The sequence below is a fragment of the Crocuta crocuta genome, unplaced genomic scaffold, assembly GCF_008692635.1.
Source record: "Crocuta crocuta isolate KB4526 unplaced genomic scaffold, BGI_CrCroc_1.0 scaffold1391, whole genome shotgun sequence".
In the NCBI taxonomy this organism is placed as follows: domain Eukaryota; kingdom Metazoa; phylum Chordata; class Mammalia; order Carnivora; family Hyaenidae; genus Crocuta; species Crocuta crocuta.
Genome location: NW_027532660.1, coordinates 174,894 through 188,682, shown reverse-complemented (window position 1 = coordinate 188,682; position 13,789 = coordinate 174,894). Strand labels below are relative to the sequence as shown.

The 13,789-nt window shown below is 37.7% G+C and overlaps 1 protein-coding gene across 1 annotated transcript in view; it reads right to left on the bottom strand.

The window, feature by feature from the left end:
* The window catches only part of HEPH (hephaestin), a gene marked incomplete at its 3' end in the record, with an annotated part of 48,311 nt that overhangs the window by 30,064 nt on the left and 4,458 nt on the right, over positions 1-13,789 (bottom strand). The window contains exons 3-8 of the mRNA XM_077780702.1: positions 12,055-12,204; positions 10,760-10,942; positions 9,420-9,674; positions 7,143-7,311; positions 5,796-5,932; positions 2,669-2,800 (exon numbers count right to left, since the gene is read on the bottom strand). Coding sequence (XP_077636828.1) covers positions 2,669-2,800; positions 5,796-5,932; positions 7,143-7,311; positions 9,420-9,674; positions 10,760-10,942; positions 12,055-12,204 — 1,026 coding nt within the window. The remainder of the gene's footprint in view (positions 1-2,668; positions 2,801-5,795; positions 5,933-7,142; positions 7,312-9,419; positions 9,675-10,759; positions 10,943-12,054; positions 12,205-13,789) is intronic.

Genomic DNA, 13,789 nt, shown 5'->3' with positions numbered 1-13,789 from the left:
TGGGATTAGTATGTTTAATATTCTCAGAGAAAACAAGAAATTAATACCCAATAATCCCACTTCTAGGATTCTCTCTTGAGATGGTAATCCAAATCAAACATAAGAATTACTTGTGACATGAATTACAACATTCAAAAATAACAAAAACAAACTACATGTTCACACAACAGAAGATAAAATGTGGGGAATAAGTTTAGGAATTCCCTGGGCTTGCACAGATGGGTTAACCAGGCATAAAGAATTAGAAACCCATGGGATGCTCAAATCCATGTTTGGATAAACAAGATTAGGTAAATAGGTATAGAGAAGGCGAGGCAAAGGCCCCAGTATAGAACAAAGGTACATAAGGTAAACAAGATTTGGTATTTAGGGCGGAAATGCCCCAATTTTGTACTATAGCAGACAACTGCTTTCACAGGAAAGAAGGACCAAACTGGGTAAACAGATAAATAGGGCTATAGACCACTGCAGGGCAAAGTTGCCCAGAGTGGAGTTAATTAACAAAACAGATGTGCCTTTTTGACCCTGAGGTAGTATCCTCTGTCTTTCTTGTCCCCTAGACCAGTTTAGGTAAACAGAGGTGGTGTCTCATATCTGCTGTAGACAACCCTCCACTCAGCCACTGCCCAGAGCCTGGATCTTGTTTTGTATTAACCCAAATCCCTAACCCTGCATAACTTCAAAACCTCCTTTCCCTCAGATCCATGAGTTAATGTTCAAAGTTCAATGTCTGTGCACATCCATCACCATATTTGTAAGCCTTCTCATCCTAATAAAAATGGAGCAAGCACCTTTAATTAGGGCTGTTGTCTTCTCCAGAGCATTAGCCATCTCTTGCATTTTAACCCGGTGTCCCACTTTCTTGCTAGCAAAGAAAGGACTCTAGAACCAGAGTCTACAATAAGGTAAATAAATTATGGTAAATCCATGTGATAGAGTATTTTATACACAGTAACAAGTTTCTAACATTATAATGTGATGAGAAAATCTATACAATATAATCTTAAGTAAAATCAGTATGATACAAACCTGCACTAACCATATGATCACAAAACCTATAAATATATATGTTTTTATAAGCACAGGAAAATGTTAGAAGGTATATCAAAATGTAATGGCAACTTATCTATGAATAATGCTTATTTAAGAATTCTCCATGTTTTTTCAAAATTCCATAATACATATATATGACCTTTATAATTAGAATATATTTTTTGATTTTTAAATTTTGTTCCAGTATATATATATATTTCTTCTTTATCCATTCACCTATTGACAGGTGCTTCATCTTCTATAATTTGGCTATTGTCAATAATGCTGCTATAAACCTAGAGGTGTGTGTATCTCTTTAAATTAGTGTTTTGGGAAATTTTTAAAGTTTTAATTTAATTTAAACTTTAGTTCATTAACTTACTGTGTAATATTATTTTCAGGTGTACAATATAATCACTCAACTCTTCCATACAACACCCAGTACTGATCTCAACAACTGCACTTCTTAGTCTTCATCATCTATTTCATCCATTCCCCCACCTATCTTCCCTCCAGAAACCAACAATTTTGTCTTTTCCACTATGGTCAGTAACAAGACAAGGATGTTTACTCTCACCACTGTTATTTAATATAGTACTGAAAGTCCTAGCCACAACCAGACTAGGACTTCCAGACAACAAAAAGGTAAAAACAAAACAAAACAAAACATCTAATCACCAAGGAAGAAGAAAAAACTTTCAATATTTGCAGATGACATGATACTCAATGTAGTGTTTTCTTATTTTGGGGGTGGATACCCAATATGAAATTACTGGATCATAGGGCAGTTCTACTTTTCACTCTTTGAGAAAACTCCATACTGTTTTCCATAGTGGTTGCACCAGTTTGCATTCCAACTAACAGTGTAAGAGGGTTCCCCTTTCTCCACATCCTCACCAACACCTGTTGTTTCTTGTGTTTTTTATTTTTGTCATTCTGACATGCATGAGGTGATATCTTAGGGTAGTTTGATTTTCATTTCCCTGATGATGAGTGATGTTGAGTGTCTTTTCATGGGTCTGTTGACTTTCTGGATGTCTTATTTGGAGAAATGTCTGTTCATGTCTTCTGTCCATTTTTTAATTGAATTATTTTTTTTNGCCATACATGATAAACCCACAGGTAATATAATACTCAATGGGGTAAAACTGAAAGCTTTCCCCCTAACGTCAGAATCAAGGAAAGGATGTCCACTCACTACTTTTATTAAACATAGTACTGGAANGCAGAAAAGGAATTAAGAAACAACCCCATTTACAATTGCACCAAATTAAGAACCTAAATCAACCTAACCAGAGAAGTGAAAGACCTGTACTCTGAAAACTATAAAATACTGATGAAAGAAACTGAAGACAACACAAAGAAATTTAAATTCCATGCTCATGGATGGGAAGGACAAATATCATTAAAATGTCAGTCATAATATATTGAAATATATATTTAAAGTATATTTCAAAGAATATGTCTCTTGTTGAGCCCAGATCTGGTTCACTATAATATCATGCATTCATTCAGTGGTATCCATGCAGGGCAATTAATTCTGTCTCTTCCCTCATTTCCTCCCCTATTTATTTGTCCTCTAGAGCTACATGATATTTACTGAAGCCCACATTAGTTGGAAATCCTGCTTGCTCACCATCATTGTACATAGTTCCTTCGTAATCTTTCTCATAAAAGACTCCATGAGGCTGTATGCTGAATGGCTGGGAAGCACGGTTGTAGAAGATCACCTGGATGGTGTCACCCACCTCAGCCCGGATCACTGGCCCTGGAAGATGGAAAAGAGGGACAATAGGATTGAAAACAGAGATAACCATTGAGGTTGGAAACAAGAGGGAGGGAAAGAAAAGGTGAATGAAAAAGATAAACCCTCCCTGTGTAATAATAAAAATAATTCATTTAAGTGTATTGCAATTTACAGCCATAAAAAGCATTTTTAAAAATTAATTTTCTCATTTTGATCTTCAAGCATTATATACAGGGCAGGGGATATTTTTATTTTACAAATGTGTAAACTGCAGCTCAGAGAGGTGGAATTGATGTTCCCAAATTCAAATAACTGATTAGAAACAGAATCATGACTTAAAGCCAAGTCTTTCTCCTACCCCATTCCACTGTCAGGTTCAATCCCATTTCCCCTACGTTTATTGCCCCAATTCCCATAGCGACATTTACTCATCAAATACATCAGATACTTATCTAATTTTGCCTCAAGCCTAAACCAATTCTGAATATATAAAATTATTATATCCTCTATCCATGTCCTGAGCTAAGTAGTAGAGCCATGATTTCTGGAGCCGTTTTTGTTCCACTATCCACAACCTTTAATCTGGCTCAGTCACCTTTGACATTAACCAGAAGTACCAAGACAATACTCTGAGCATTTGTGCAGACTCAAACCCTAGCTCACTATTTCTGGCTTGTTTTGTACTCAATTTCCACACCTAATGCCATACTTATGATCCAAGAATCAAGTGAAAATGAAACCTCAATGTAGCAAAATGAGATGCCATGGAAAATGTGCTAAGGGAGACATTTATACCTATAAATATTTGGGTTAATAAAACATCTCAAATCAATAACCTACTTTACAACATAAAGAATTAAGATAAAATCAAACTAAACCCAAAAATAGAAGAAGGAAGAAACTAACAAAGAGTAGAGCAACAGAGATAAATAAAATATAGAAAATAAAAACAGTAAAGAAAATCAATGAAACCAAAAGTCAGTTCTCTAAAAATATCAACACAATTGACAAACTGTCATAGATATGGATTAAGAGAAAAGAGAGAAGACTTAAANAACTAGATAACGTAGATGAAATGGAAAATGTCCTGCCACAGAAAGCCTATCAAGACTAAAGCATAAAGAAAGAGAAAGTCTGAATAGAATTGTAACTAGCAAGGGGATTTTTTTTTATTTTTATTTTTGCTTTAACTCCAGTGTAGTTAACATAAAGTGTTATATTAGCTTCAGGTGTACATTACAATGATTCTTCACTCACCATTTCACCCATCCTCCCACCCATCTCCCCTCTGGTAACCATCAGGTTTTTCTTTATAGGTTAGAGTCTGTTTCTTGCTTTGCCTCTCTCTTTCTCGTTTCATTTGCTCATTTGTTTTGTTTCTTAAATTACACATGGAAGTGAAATTATATGGTATTTATCTTTCTCTGACTGACAGTTTTCATTTAGCATTATACTCTCTAGTTCCATTCATATTGGTGCAAATTGCAAGCTTTATGGCTGAATATATTCATATATATATTCATATATATTCATATATATATATATCCCTTCAATGGACATTTAGGCTACTTCCATAATCTGCTTATTGTAAATAACGCTGCTATAAACATACAGATGGGTGTATCCCTTTGATTTAATGCTTTGATGTTTTGGGGGTAGATATACAGTAGTGTGATTACTGGATGTACATTCACTACTTTTATTAAACATAGTACTAGAATTCCTAACCACAGTAATTAGACAACAAAAAGAAATAAAAAGCACCCAAATTGGTAAGAAAGAAGTAAAACTTTCACTATTTGCATGACATGATGCTATCTAAAGAAAACCCTAAAGATTCCACAAAAAACTACTGGAAATGGTAAATTAATTAAGTAAGGAAGAATACAAAATAAATGTGCATAAATCTGTTGCATTTCTATACACTAATAATGAAACAGCAGAAAAGGAATTAAGAAACAACCCCATTTACAATTGCACCAAATTAAGAACCTAAATCAACCTAACCAAAGAAGCGAAAGACCTGTACTCTGAAAACTATAAAATACTGATGAAAGAAACTGAAGACAACACAAAGAAATTTAAAGACATTCCATGCTCATGGATGGGAAGAACAAATGTTCATACTTCCTAGAATCAACTGTCACACACTTATCCCCAGAACATGGTCAATTACACTACTTTCATTCCAAAAGTTTTCTTCCATCCAATCTATTTTAGTTCCTGGCTCTTCCAAGTGGCTAAACACACCCAACTTTGCTATATCTGTGCTTTTCACAATACTATTCTTCTGGATACCTTATCCAGGATAAAGCTTTAAGCCTTGTACTACATCCCTCACTGTAGCAAGCATGTCTGCATGCCATTCCAATCTGTTCCTAGCTTCATATTGCCAAGAACCTAGACAGTCTTATTGTCTTATATATCCCTTCAGAAATACACCTAGAGAAGCACTTCTAAAAGTGTAATCTGGAGGCACCTGTGTGGCTCAGTCGGTTAGGCATCTGACTTTGACTCAGGTCATGATCTTGCCGTTCATGGGTTCAAGCCCTGCGTCGGGCTTTGTGCTGAGAGCTCAGAGCCTGGAGCCTGTTTCAGATTCTGTGTCTCCCTCTCTTTCTCCCCCCACCCCAATAAATAAACATTAAAAAATTTAAAGTGTGTTCTGTATAACAGCGCTACCAGAACATGTTCACTAGTAGAAAGTTCAGTAGTTCAGTATGATAAATTCTATATACTCTTCCCATTTTGAATAATTATGATGAACAAAAATAAATGCAAGTTAATGAGAAGTCTTGCAGCAAAGAACGCTATTTGACCATGTTTAACATAGTGTTTTGCAAACACATTCAGACTTGTACCTTTTATTCAGCAGACACTCATCCCTCAGGACTCAGTTTGGGAGATGTTTGTTTCAAGTGTACCTCTGAGGTGTCCCCACCCAGGCTCTAGTTTCTAAGACTTCACCAGTTATCATGTTCCAGTAAGTGAATTTCATATGTTAAGAATTCCTCACCCAAGATTCCAAGATGCTTATCTTCCTCCATCTGCACTTTTTCCTGGAATGTCTCATCTTGGAAGGCTTCATATCGGACTTTCCAGTAAGTACCCCCAATCCGACTGGAGCTCTTCTGGAAGAATTTATCTGAGCCACTGGATATAAAGAGGCAAATATCATATGATTTAATTATGTATCATATAGATCCCCATCTCACTCTTAGTCTCAATAAGTTATAGGTATTATGTTTAGGAAGAACCTCAGGGATCATCCAGGTTAAATTCCACCCAGTGAAGGTATCTCCTTTGATGACACCACTAATTAGTGATATACAGCTTCTGCCTGCTTGAGTCTTTCAAAGGCCAGGGGACTTATTTTCAAAGAAAGCAATCATTCTTACTATTCAAGCTTTAATGGTTAGAGTTCTTTATAGTAGGCTAAAATCTTTCCCTTGTAAGTTCCAGACAATGGGACAAGTTCTGCCCTCTTAAGTTACATAGCCTTATACATGCCCTAATCATCCTCATGTATTCAAGATCCTTTCTCACCTTAGTAAAAAATACTCTTCATTTCAAAATGAAAGCCAACAAACTTAGCAAGCACAGTTGGAGATTCTAGAAGTTATATTGAGATCCAGGTTCCTATTTTCTTATGGTTTCTTCAGATTCATTCCATTATTTCTTACTGAAAGAATAAACATGATAGGTGCCCTAGAATATTTCTCTGAAAACTCTCCTAGTCATTTATTAAGCACCTCTTCTGTAAAATACCTGTAACCACTGATAGCCCAGTGAGTCAGTATATCTTAAGGCCTAGCAACTGAATAGCAACCTTCTGCTCTATTTTGCCTACATGAGGTACAGATGAGGTAGGAGAATTTGGAGAAATTCCTCCAAAAGAATGAGAATGGAATGGCTACAAGGTAGATTTCTCCCACACTTCCTACATTTCTTAGAGTGCTTTTTATACTCCTTCTCAAATGCCTCCTTTAGGCTCTAGAAAAGAAAGGAAGGAACCATGAGGTAAACAATGAGTCAAATAAAGAAGAGTGGGATAAATGCCATTTCAACTGTTCTGGTTTCTTTTGAGTTTTATTTTTTTAATGTGACCTGGGATCATAGCAGGAGCAATCTCAAACTCTGCTTGAATCCTTTGCTAAGAATATGACATAACTCTACAAAAATCTTTGTATCTTCCCAAGAGCAACCTCTTTAGGGAACCACAAGAATTTGGCAAACAGTTGTGTTATGTAATTGCAGCCAGACAATAAGTATAACCCCCAAGTGTAGTGAGATATTTCTGAGAGGGAGTAATAGGTGGCGGGCTTGTCCCAGAAGCTGGGGAAGGAAGCCCATTGCCTCTTACCTGCCTGGTTCCATCAAATTCTTCCCAGTACTCCCATCATGACCCATTGGGCCATAGTCCCATAGAATCTCATGGGCCTCAATGAAGTATTGCCGAACTTTGCCTGTGAGTTGGTTCATGGGAGGAGTCATGGAGCAAGACTTGACCTGGTAGAGTGCTTGCATGCCATCTGGAGGAAGAATATCATGGCTGGATCCATTCCACCCAACAGGTCTTATACCCAAATGACCCACCTTCCTCCTTCTCCTGTTTTTTCCCCCTCCCAACTTTCACTATGCCACTTTCTTTCCCTCCTCAATAGCCTGACTGGGAGAAAGGGAGCCATGTGTGAATTCAAGTACCTTCACTTGCTCAACAGTGGCTCATTTACTAGATCCTTATTCCTACTTTTGCAAAAGGCTTACATTGTATCAACATCAATGAGTTTGAAGTGAGAAATACCTGACTTCAAATCTAATCCTTATCACTTGCTATAAGACCTTGGGCCAGTCACTTCCTAGATCTGAGCTTTAACCCCTGTTTCATAAATGAGGAGAATAGGAAGGTCTACCACTGGGCTGGTAGGAGCATCACATTTTAAAAAAAGAGAAGTAAGAATAAAAATGGGGCTAAGTTACATGTAAACTGGAAAGCTCTCAAAATAATGGAACATCTTCTATACATAGAGATGACACTTTAGACTTGGGAATGTCAAGAAAATTTGAATTCTAAAAAAAATGTTTATTTATTCTTGAGAGAGAGAGAGCAAACGAGAGAGGGAATGAGTGGGGGAAGGACAGAGAGAGAGAGAGAGAGAGAGAGAGAGAGAGAGAGAGAATCTGAAGCAGGCTGCAGGCCCTGAGCTGTCAGCACAGAGACTGACGCAGGGCTCAAACTCACAAACCGCGAGGTCATGACCTGAACCAAAGTTGGATGCTTAGCTGACTGACCCACAAAGGTGCCCTAGTAAGATTTGAACTCTAAATAGTATCTCCAAATGTGGAAGAATTTATATTGAGGTATGCATAGTGATAATGTATAAATAGTGCTTTATGTTACCTTTACATATGTTACCTCCTTCAATCCTCATATGATGATGAGGATTAAAAGTCATGTGAAACAGACTTTTAATGTACCCTTCTGCACATGAAGAAAACTAAGGATCAGAGAGGTTAAGAAACTGGCCCAATATTACACAGCTAGTCAATGGTGAAACTGAGACTTATAATCCTATCTTTTAACTGTAAATTGGAACGCTCATTTTCTTCTTTCAGAGAATTTATATTAAGCAACTGGTAGAACCAGGATTTGAATTAAAACTTTTCTGCGTGTCCCTAAGACCCATACTTGCTTCACGATTGTGTTGGATCCCTAATATCCATCCACATTTATACTTTTACCCAGGCATGTTTGGGACTGAGAGAAAGCCATGGATAATGAAGCCTGGGTAAATGTTCTCTGTTGTTCACACCTACTACCACAGACTCATTATCCTTCTAGTCTATAACTCCTCGCCTACTCAAATCTACTTTCACATACTCATATTACATTCCTGAGATCCACCTAATTTATCATATATCAAATAATCCTAGAAAGTGAGAGCTGAATATTTTACTATATATTAACTAACTAGAGTTTAAATAAAATTTTGAAAGAAAAAGAAAAAAAAATAAAGAGCTAGCAGGGATCTTAGACACTATTTACATCAATCAACCACTCAGTTTGTAGATGTGGAAAATGAGGTCTATACATGGGAAGACAATTTTACAAAGTCATACAAGTGAGTTTTTCACAGAGGTGAGACAATAACTCAAACCTTTAATCACTCATCCTTTGTTTTTTTCTCATATATTTCTCATTTCCCATTTTCTCATATATTTCTTCTCTCCTTTGATGCTCCTCAATGCACTATGTCATTAGTTCAACAATGTTTTCTCTGACAACCAAATCTCCTACCCCTATTACTGTTGGGTCTCAACTAAAGCATCACTACTTGCTCACAGTACTTTATGATCTCCTGAAGAAGGCTTACTCTTTTGTAATCTCTCCTTCAGTCCCTGTTCAATCAGCTGCAAATTACTCAAGGTCTTAATTCCTTAGAATTCTGAGCAAAGGACAGCAAGTTTTAACAGCTGAGCCAGGGAAAGTTCTGGTTAAGTCCCAGAATTCTAGTCTAGTATTTCATTCTTTATACCTAACTGTCCCACCTGAGAGACCTATCTTATGGCTCCAGATTCCTGATGATCATTAATGCCATCTCCCTTCTATACTTCAAGGGTCAGAGATGTTGACTCTCACCTCGCAAGTGACTATTCACTTGACAGCTAATCAACCAGGTGCCAGGTTCCTGAGGCACCATCTCAGCAGTCACAAAGGTGGCTGGAAAGATGTGAGCCACATCAGTGCGATGGCCCCGGATGGTCAGTATCTGTCCATGGAAGAAAGCTGTGTGGACATCCACTTCATTGCCCATGCCAAACAAGTGCCAGGCCACAGTCTTCTGTGCACACATGATTAGATCTGGTAAGTTCCCAAAGACAAAGCCATTGATTGCTGCAAATGAAAATCCAAGGAAAATATCAGAGTTAGGAAAGTACAGTCTAATGGGAGAAGGTTTGTCATCTGACAGTAATAACAGATAACATTTAAATGAATTTTTAAAAAGCAGACTGTGTTGACCAGATGCTTTATTTCATTTAAAATCTCACAAACATCCCTGGAAAGTAAGCAGATATTGTTGATCTCAAGCAAACAATGGGAAAACCAAGGCTCAGAGAAGTAAAGTTACTTCTCTCCCAAGGCCAAAGAGCTATTAAGTGATAGAAACAAGATTCCAACCCAGAAATCTGAAGAAGTTTTCTATGGAATGGGGTTTATTTTGCAAGCTATTCTTTCCTTCCAGGACAATTCCCTTTGATAATTTCCACAGGACAATTGTCAAGTTAACTAATTACCATGGTTATCAAAAGCAATTGGTGTAACACCAAAGAGAAATTTGAACTGTCCAACCCATCCCTACATCTTCCATCTAAGTTTCCTACCCCCATTGGGACTTTCTGGCTTTGATACCATCTCTGGTACCAAAGGGAAGTAAATCCCTTTCTTAATTAAACAAAAAAATAAATAAATTTGTTTCTATTACTAAAATCATTATCTGCCCATGACTCAGAGCTTTTTTGTCTTTAGTTTGTTTTAAATTTAATTAAAATGNTACTCCCTCGTAGTGAACAGTTTTTCCCACAAAGCCGGTAACTTTTCCATCCTTTTTAGGACAAAGAAATGTTGACTAATCGTACCCGTGGGAAACCCTCACCCTGAGTGACTGAGCATATAGTATATGACTTTGTAATTGATAACTTAGGCTATTCTACATTAGAAGCCAAGGAATCTAATTGCAAGACACAGCCTGTGCAGTCAGACATATAAGTGTTGGAATTTTAGCTGTATACTTTATCTATCGTGTAATCTTGGAGCCTCAGTTTCCTCATAGGTAAAACGGGGAAAAGGCACCTACTCTTTTAAGTTCTTGTGAGGATTAAAAAGAACCAGATATGTGAAAGTAAATACCAAATGCTAGGCCCAGTAGAAGCCCTCCATCAGTCTTCAGTCCCATGGTGTGGCCACCCTCTCCAGCTCACCATGCATCCTATTGCTTTCCTGAAAGGCCTCATCTTCTTTGTCTACTGAAGCAGGGTCTGAGCAGTAAGTGACAATGTTCTCATCAATATGCCAGCTAAGGTTCTCATCTACCACACTGAAGAGCAGGAAGAAATAACTGTCCACATCTTTCCTCTGAGGAGGGGAATTCCCATCCAGGGTTCCTAGAGTAAGAAAGAAAATGCCCTTGAAAACACCCTTTCCTTAGCAACAGTAACTTGCAAAGGGTACTCATAAGAAAGAAATAGCAAAAGAGAGTGATTTAAGAGTCTGTTGGCAACAGGAAATCAGATAAGGCTTTCTGCTGACAATTTCTTATTTTTTCCAATTTTTAAATGTTTATTTATTTATTTTTAGAGAGAAAGCAAGTGACGGAGGGGCAGAGAAAGGGGAAAGAAAGGATCCCAAGAAGGCTTTGGGCTGTCAGCAAAGAGCCCAACATGGGGCTCAAACTGACAAACCATGAATGAGATCATGACCTGAGCTGAAATCAATGGTCAAATGCTTAATTGACTGAGCCGCTTAAGCACCACTTTTGCTGCTAATTTCGATTTCCAAATTTCTATTTCCCCAGTTAAACCCAATTCAGCTGAGCCTAGAGCTTGATGGTTGGGCATATAAATATAAAATAATTCCCTCCCACCATCCTTGCCTATGCATTCAACCCGGGCCTTACTCTGACCATACCCCTGCAATACCCAGGCCTTCTGGGCCTGACAATACTTAAACATACCGTATTTCCAACCAAGTCTCCAGTTCTCTCCAAATCCTAATGGTTTTACTTTCGATACTAATCACACTTAAACTCTTATCGCGCACCTTACTTTTATATGATTTTACTCCCATCATTAAAAAGTTAAGGTTTTAAAAGGAAGTAAGAAAAAAAAAAGAAACATTTTTATTTTTTAATATTTTTTGAGAGAGAGAGAGAGTGGGGGAGGGGCAGAGAGAGAAGGAGACATAGAATCTGAAGCAGGCTCCAGGCTCCGAGCTGTCAGCACAGAGCCTGATATAGTGCTTGAACTCACAAACCACAAGATCATAATTTGAGCCAAAGTTGGACGCTTAACCAACTGAATCACCCAAATGCCCCTGAATTTTGTTTTAAGGTAAAGAAATTGAAAAAAAAAATAGTGGAATAAAAAGTTTAGCATGGTTTATTCCTCATAATAAATAAGAGTGCTGAAATAACATCCCTTCAGGTTGTTGATCCAACACACATCACTGCTTCCTGTAGATATCCCACACCACATCTGCTGGCCCATGGGGTCTTTACCTCTTTTACAAGTGATAAGGGGTCCAATGAGTCCAGTAGCAATGTCTCGTGGAGCATCTACATGAGAATGGTAGATCCAGGTGAGGCATGCTGGGTCAGCATCAGTGGGTGCGTGGCCTTCTGGAATGGTCCAGTTGTAAATGTGGCTNCCTAACAGAAATAGAAGCAAAGAGAGGGCTGATATATGAGACAGTGGTCCTCACAATCTGAGGAGGGAACACGTTCAAGTAATAACCAGCCAAAGAACCACAAAACTTTTATCAACCTGCCAGAACCTGNCACGTTGTATATTTCCTGCCACTCCTTTTTGGCTTGCCAAGTTTCAGTGGACAGGTCTAATGCTAACCATATATGTATCTACCCTTGTAGGTTAAGAACCTTTTGTCCCCAGCTGCTCTCAGAATCTTTTCTTAGTTTTGTATTTTGCAAATTTCACTACAGTATGTCATGATATTGACCTGTTTTTGCTGATTTTGAGGGAAGTTCTTTGTGTCTCTTGGACTTGAATGTCTTTTTCCATCCCCAGATTAGAGAGGTTCTCAGCTATAATTTGTTTGAATAAACCTTCTGACCCTTCTTCCCATTCATCTTTCTCTGGGACTCTTATGATACAGATGTTGTTTCATTTTATGTAGTCACTAGTTCCCTCAGTCTCCCCTCATGATCTAATAGTTTTATTTCCCTCTTCTTTTCAGCTTCATTATTTTCCAAAATTTTCTCCTCTGTATCACCTATTTTCTCCTCTGCTTCTTCTGTCCTCATTGTGACTATATCCAGTCAGTTTTGCATCTCAGTTATGGCATTTTTTTTCAGCCTCACTAGCTTTTAGGTCTTTGATCTCTGCAGTAATGGTTTCTCTGGTGTCTTCTATGCTTTTTCAAGCCCAAATAGTAATCTCATGAAAGTTGTTCTAAACTCTTGTTCAGATGTATTGCTTATAACGGTTTTGAGCACCTCCCTGGCTCTGATTTCTTCTTGACCTTTCTTTTGGGGAGAATTCCTCTGTCTTGTCATTTTGATTAAGTTTCTGTCTTTTGCATGTTTTAAAAGCTTGTTATGTTTCCTGAATCTGTACTTAAAAAAGGATCATACACTGTCCAGGGCATGGCACTTTAGGAAGTATTTCTGGTATATGCTGTGTGCACTCAGCTGTTGTGTTTTGCCTAGTCTTTCCCAGTGGGCAATCCTCTGCAGAGCTTCTCCTTGCTTGCAGTGGGAAGTGTTTGGGCCTTTAACTAGGTGTGCTTTTATTTGTCTGTTAAAATAAGCCTGGAAGGAAAAAGCATGATCCAAAAAAAAAAAAAAGCAAGAAATGTGAAGGGAATTAAAAAAACTATACAGCTGATTCCAGAGAAAAATAAAGGGGGAAAAAGTAATCATAAAAAGAAAAGAAAAAAGAAGCCTGGTCAAAACCAAAACAAAAACAGAACAGAACAGAAAAGGAAATGAAACAAACAAACAAGAAACTATGAACTTGATTCCAAAAGAAAAAAAGAAGAAAGAAAGAAAAAAAAAAACAGAAACAAAAATAAGTCTAACTATTTCCACCAGAGCTGCAGGTATCATTTTGAAGCACTCAATTTTCAGTACATTTGGTGCATGTGGGGTGCTGCCTATTCAGGTCTTCTAGAAGAGAGGCATGTTGGGCTAGCTCAAAGTTAGTCTTGTTCCAGTAAATACGCAGCTGCCAGCACCAGCGGGGTGCTGGTGTAAGTATGTCCTGCTTCCATTGGGG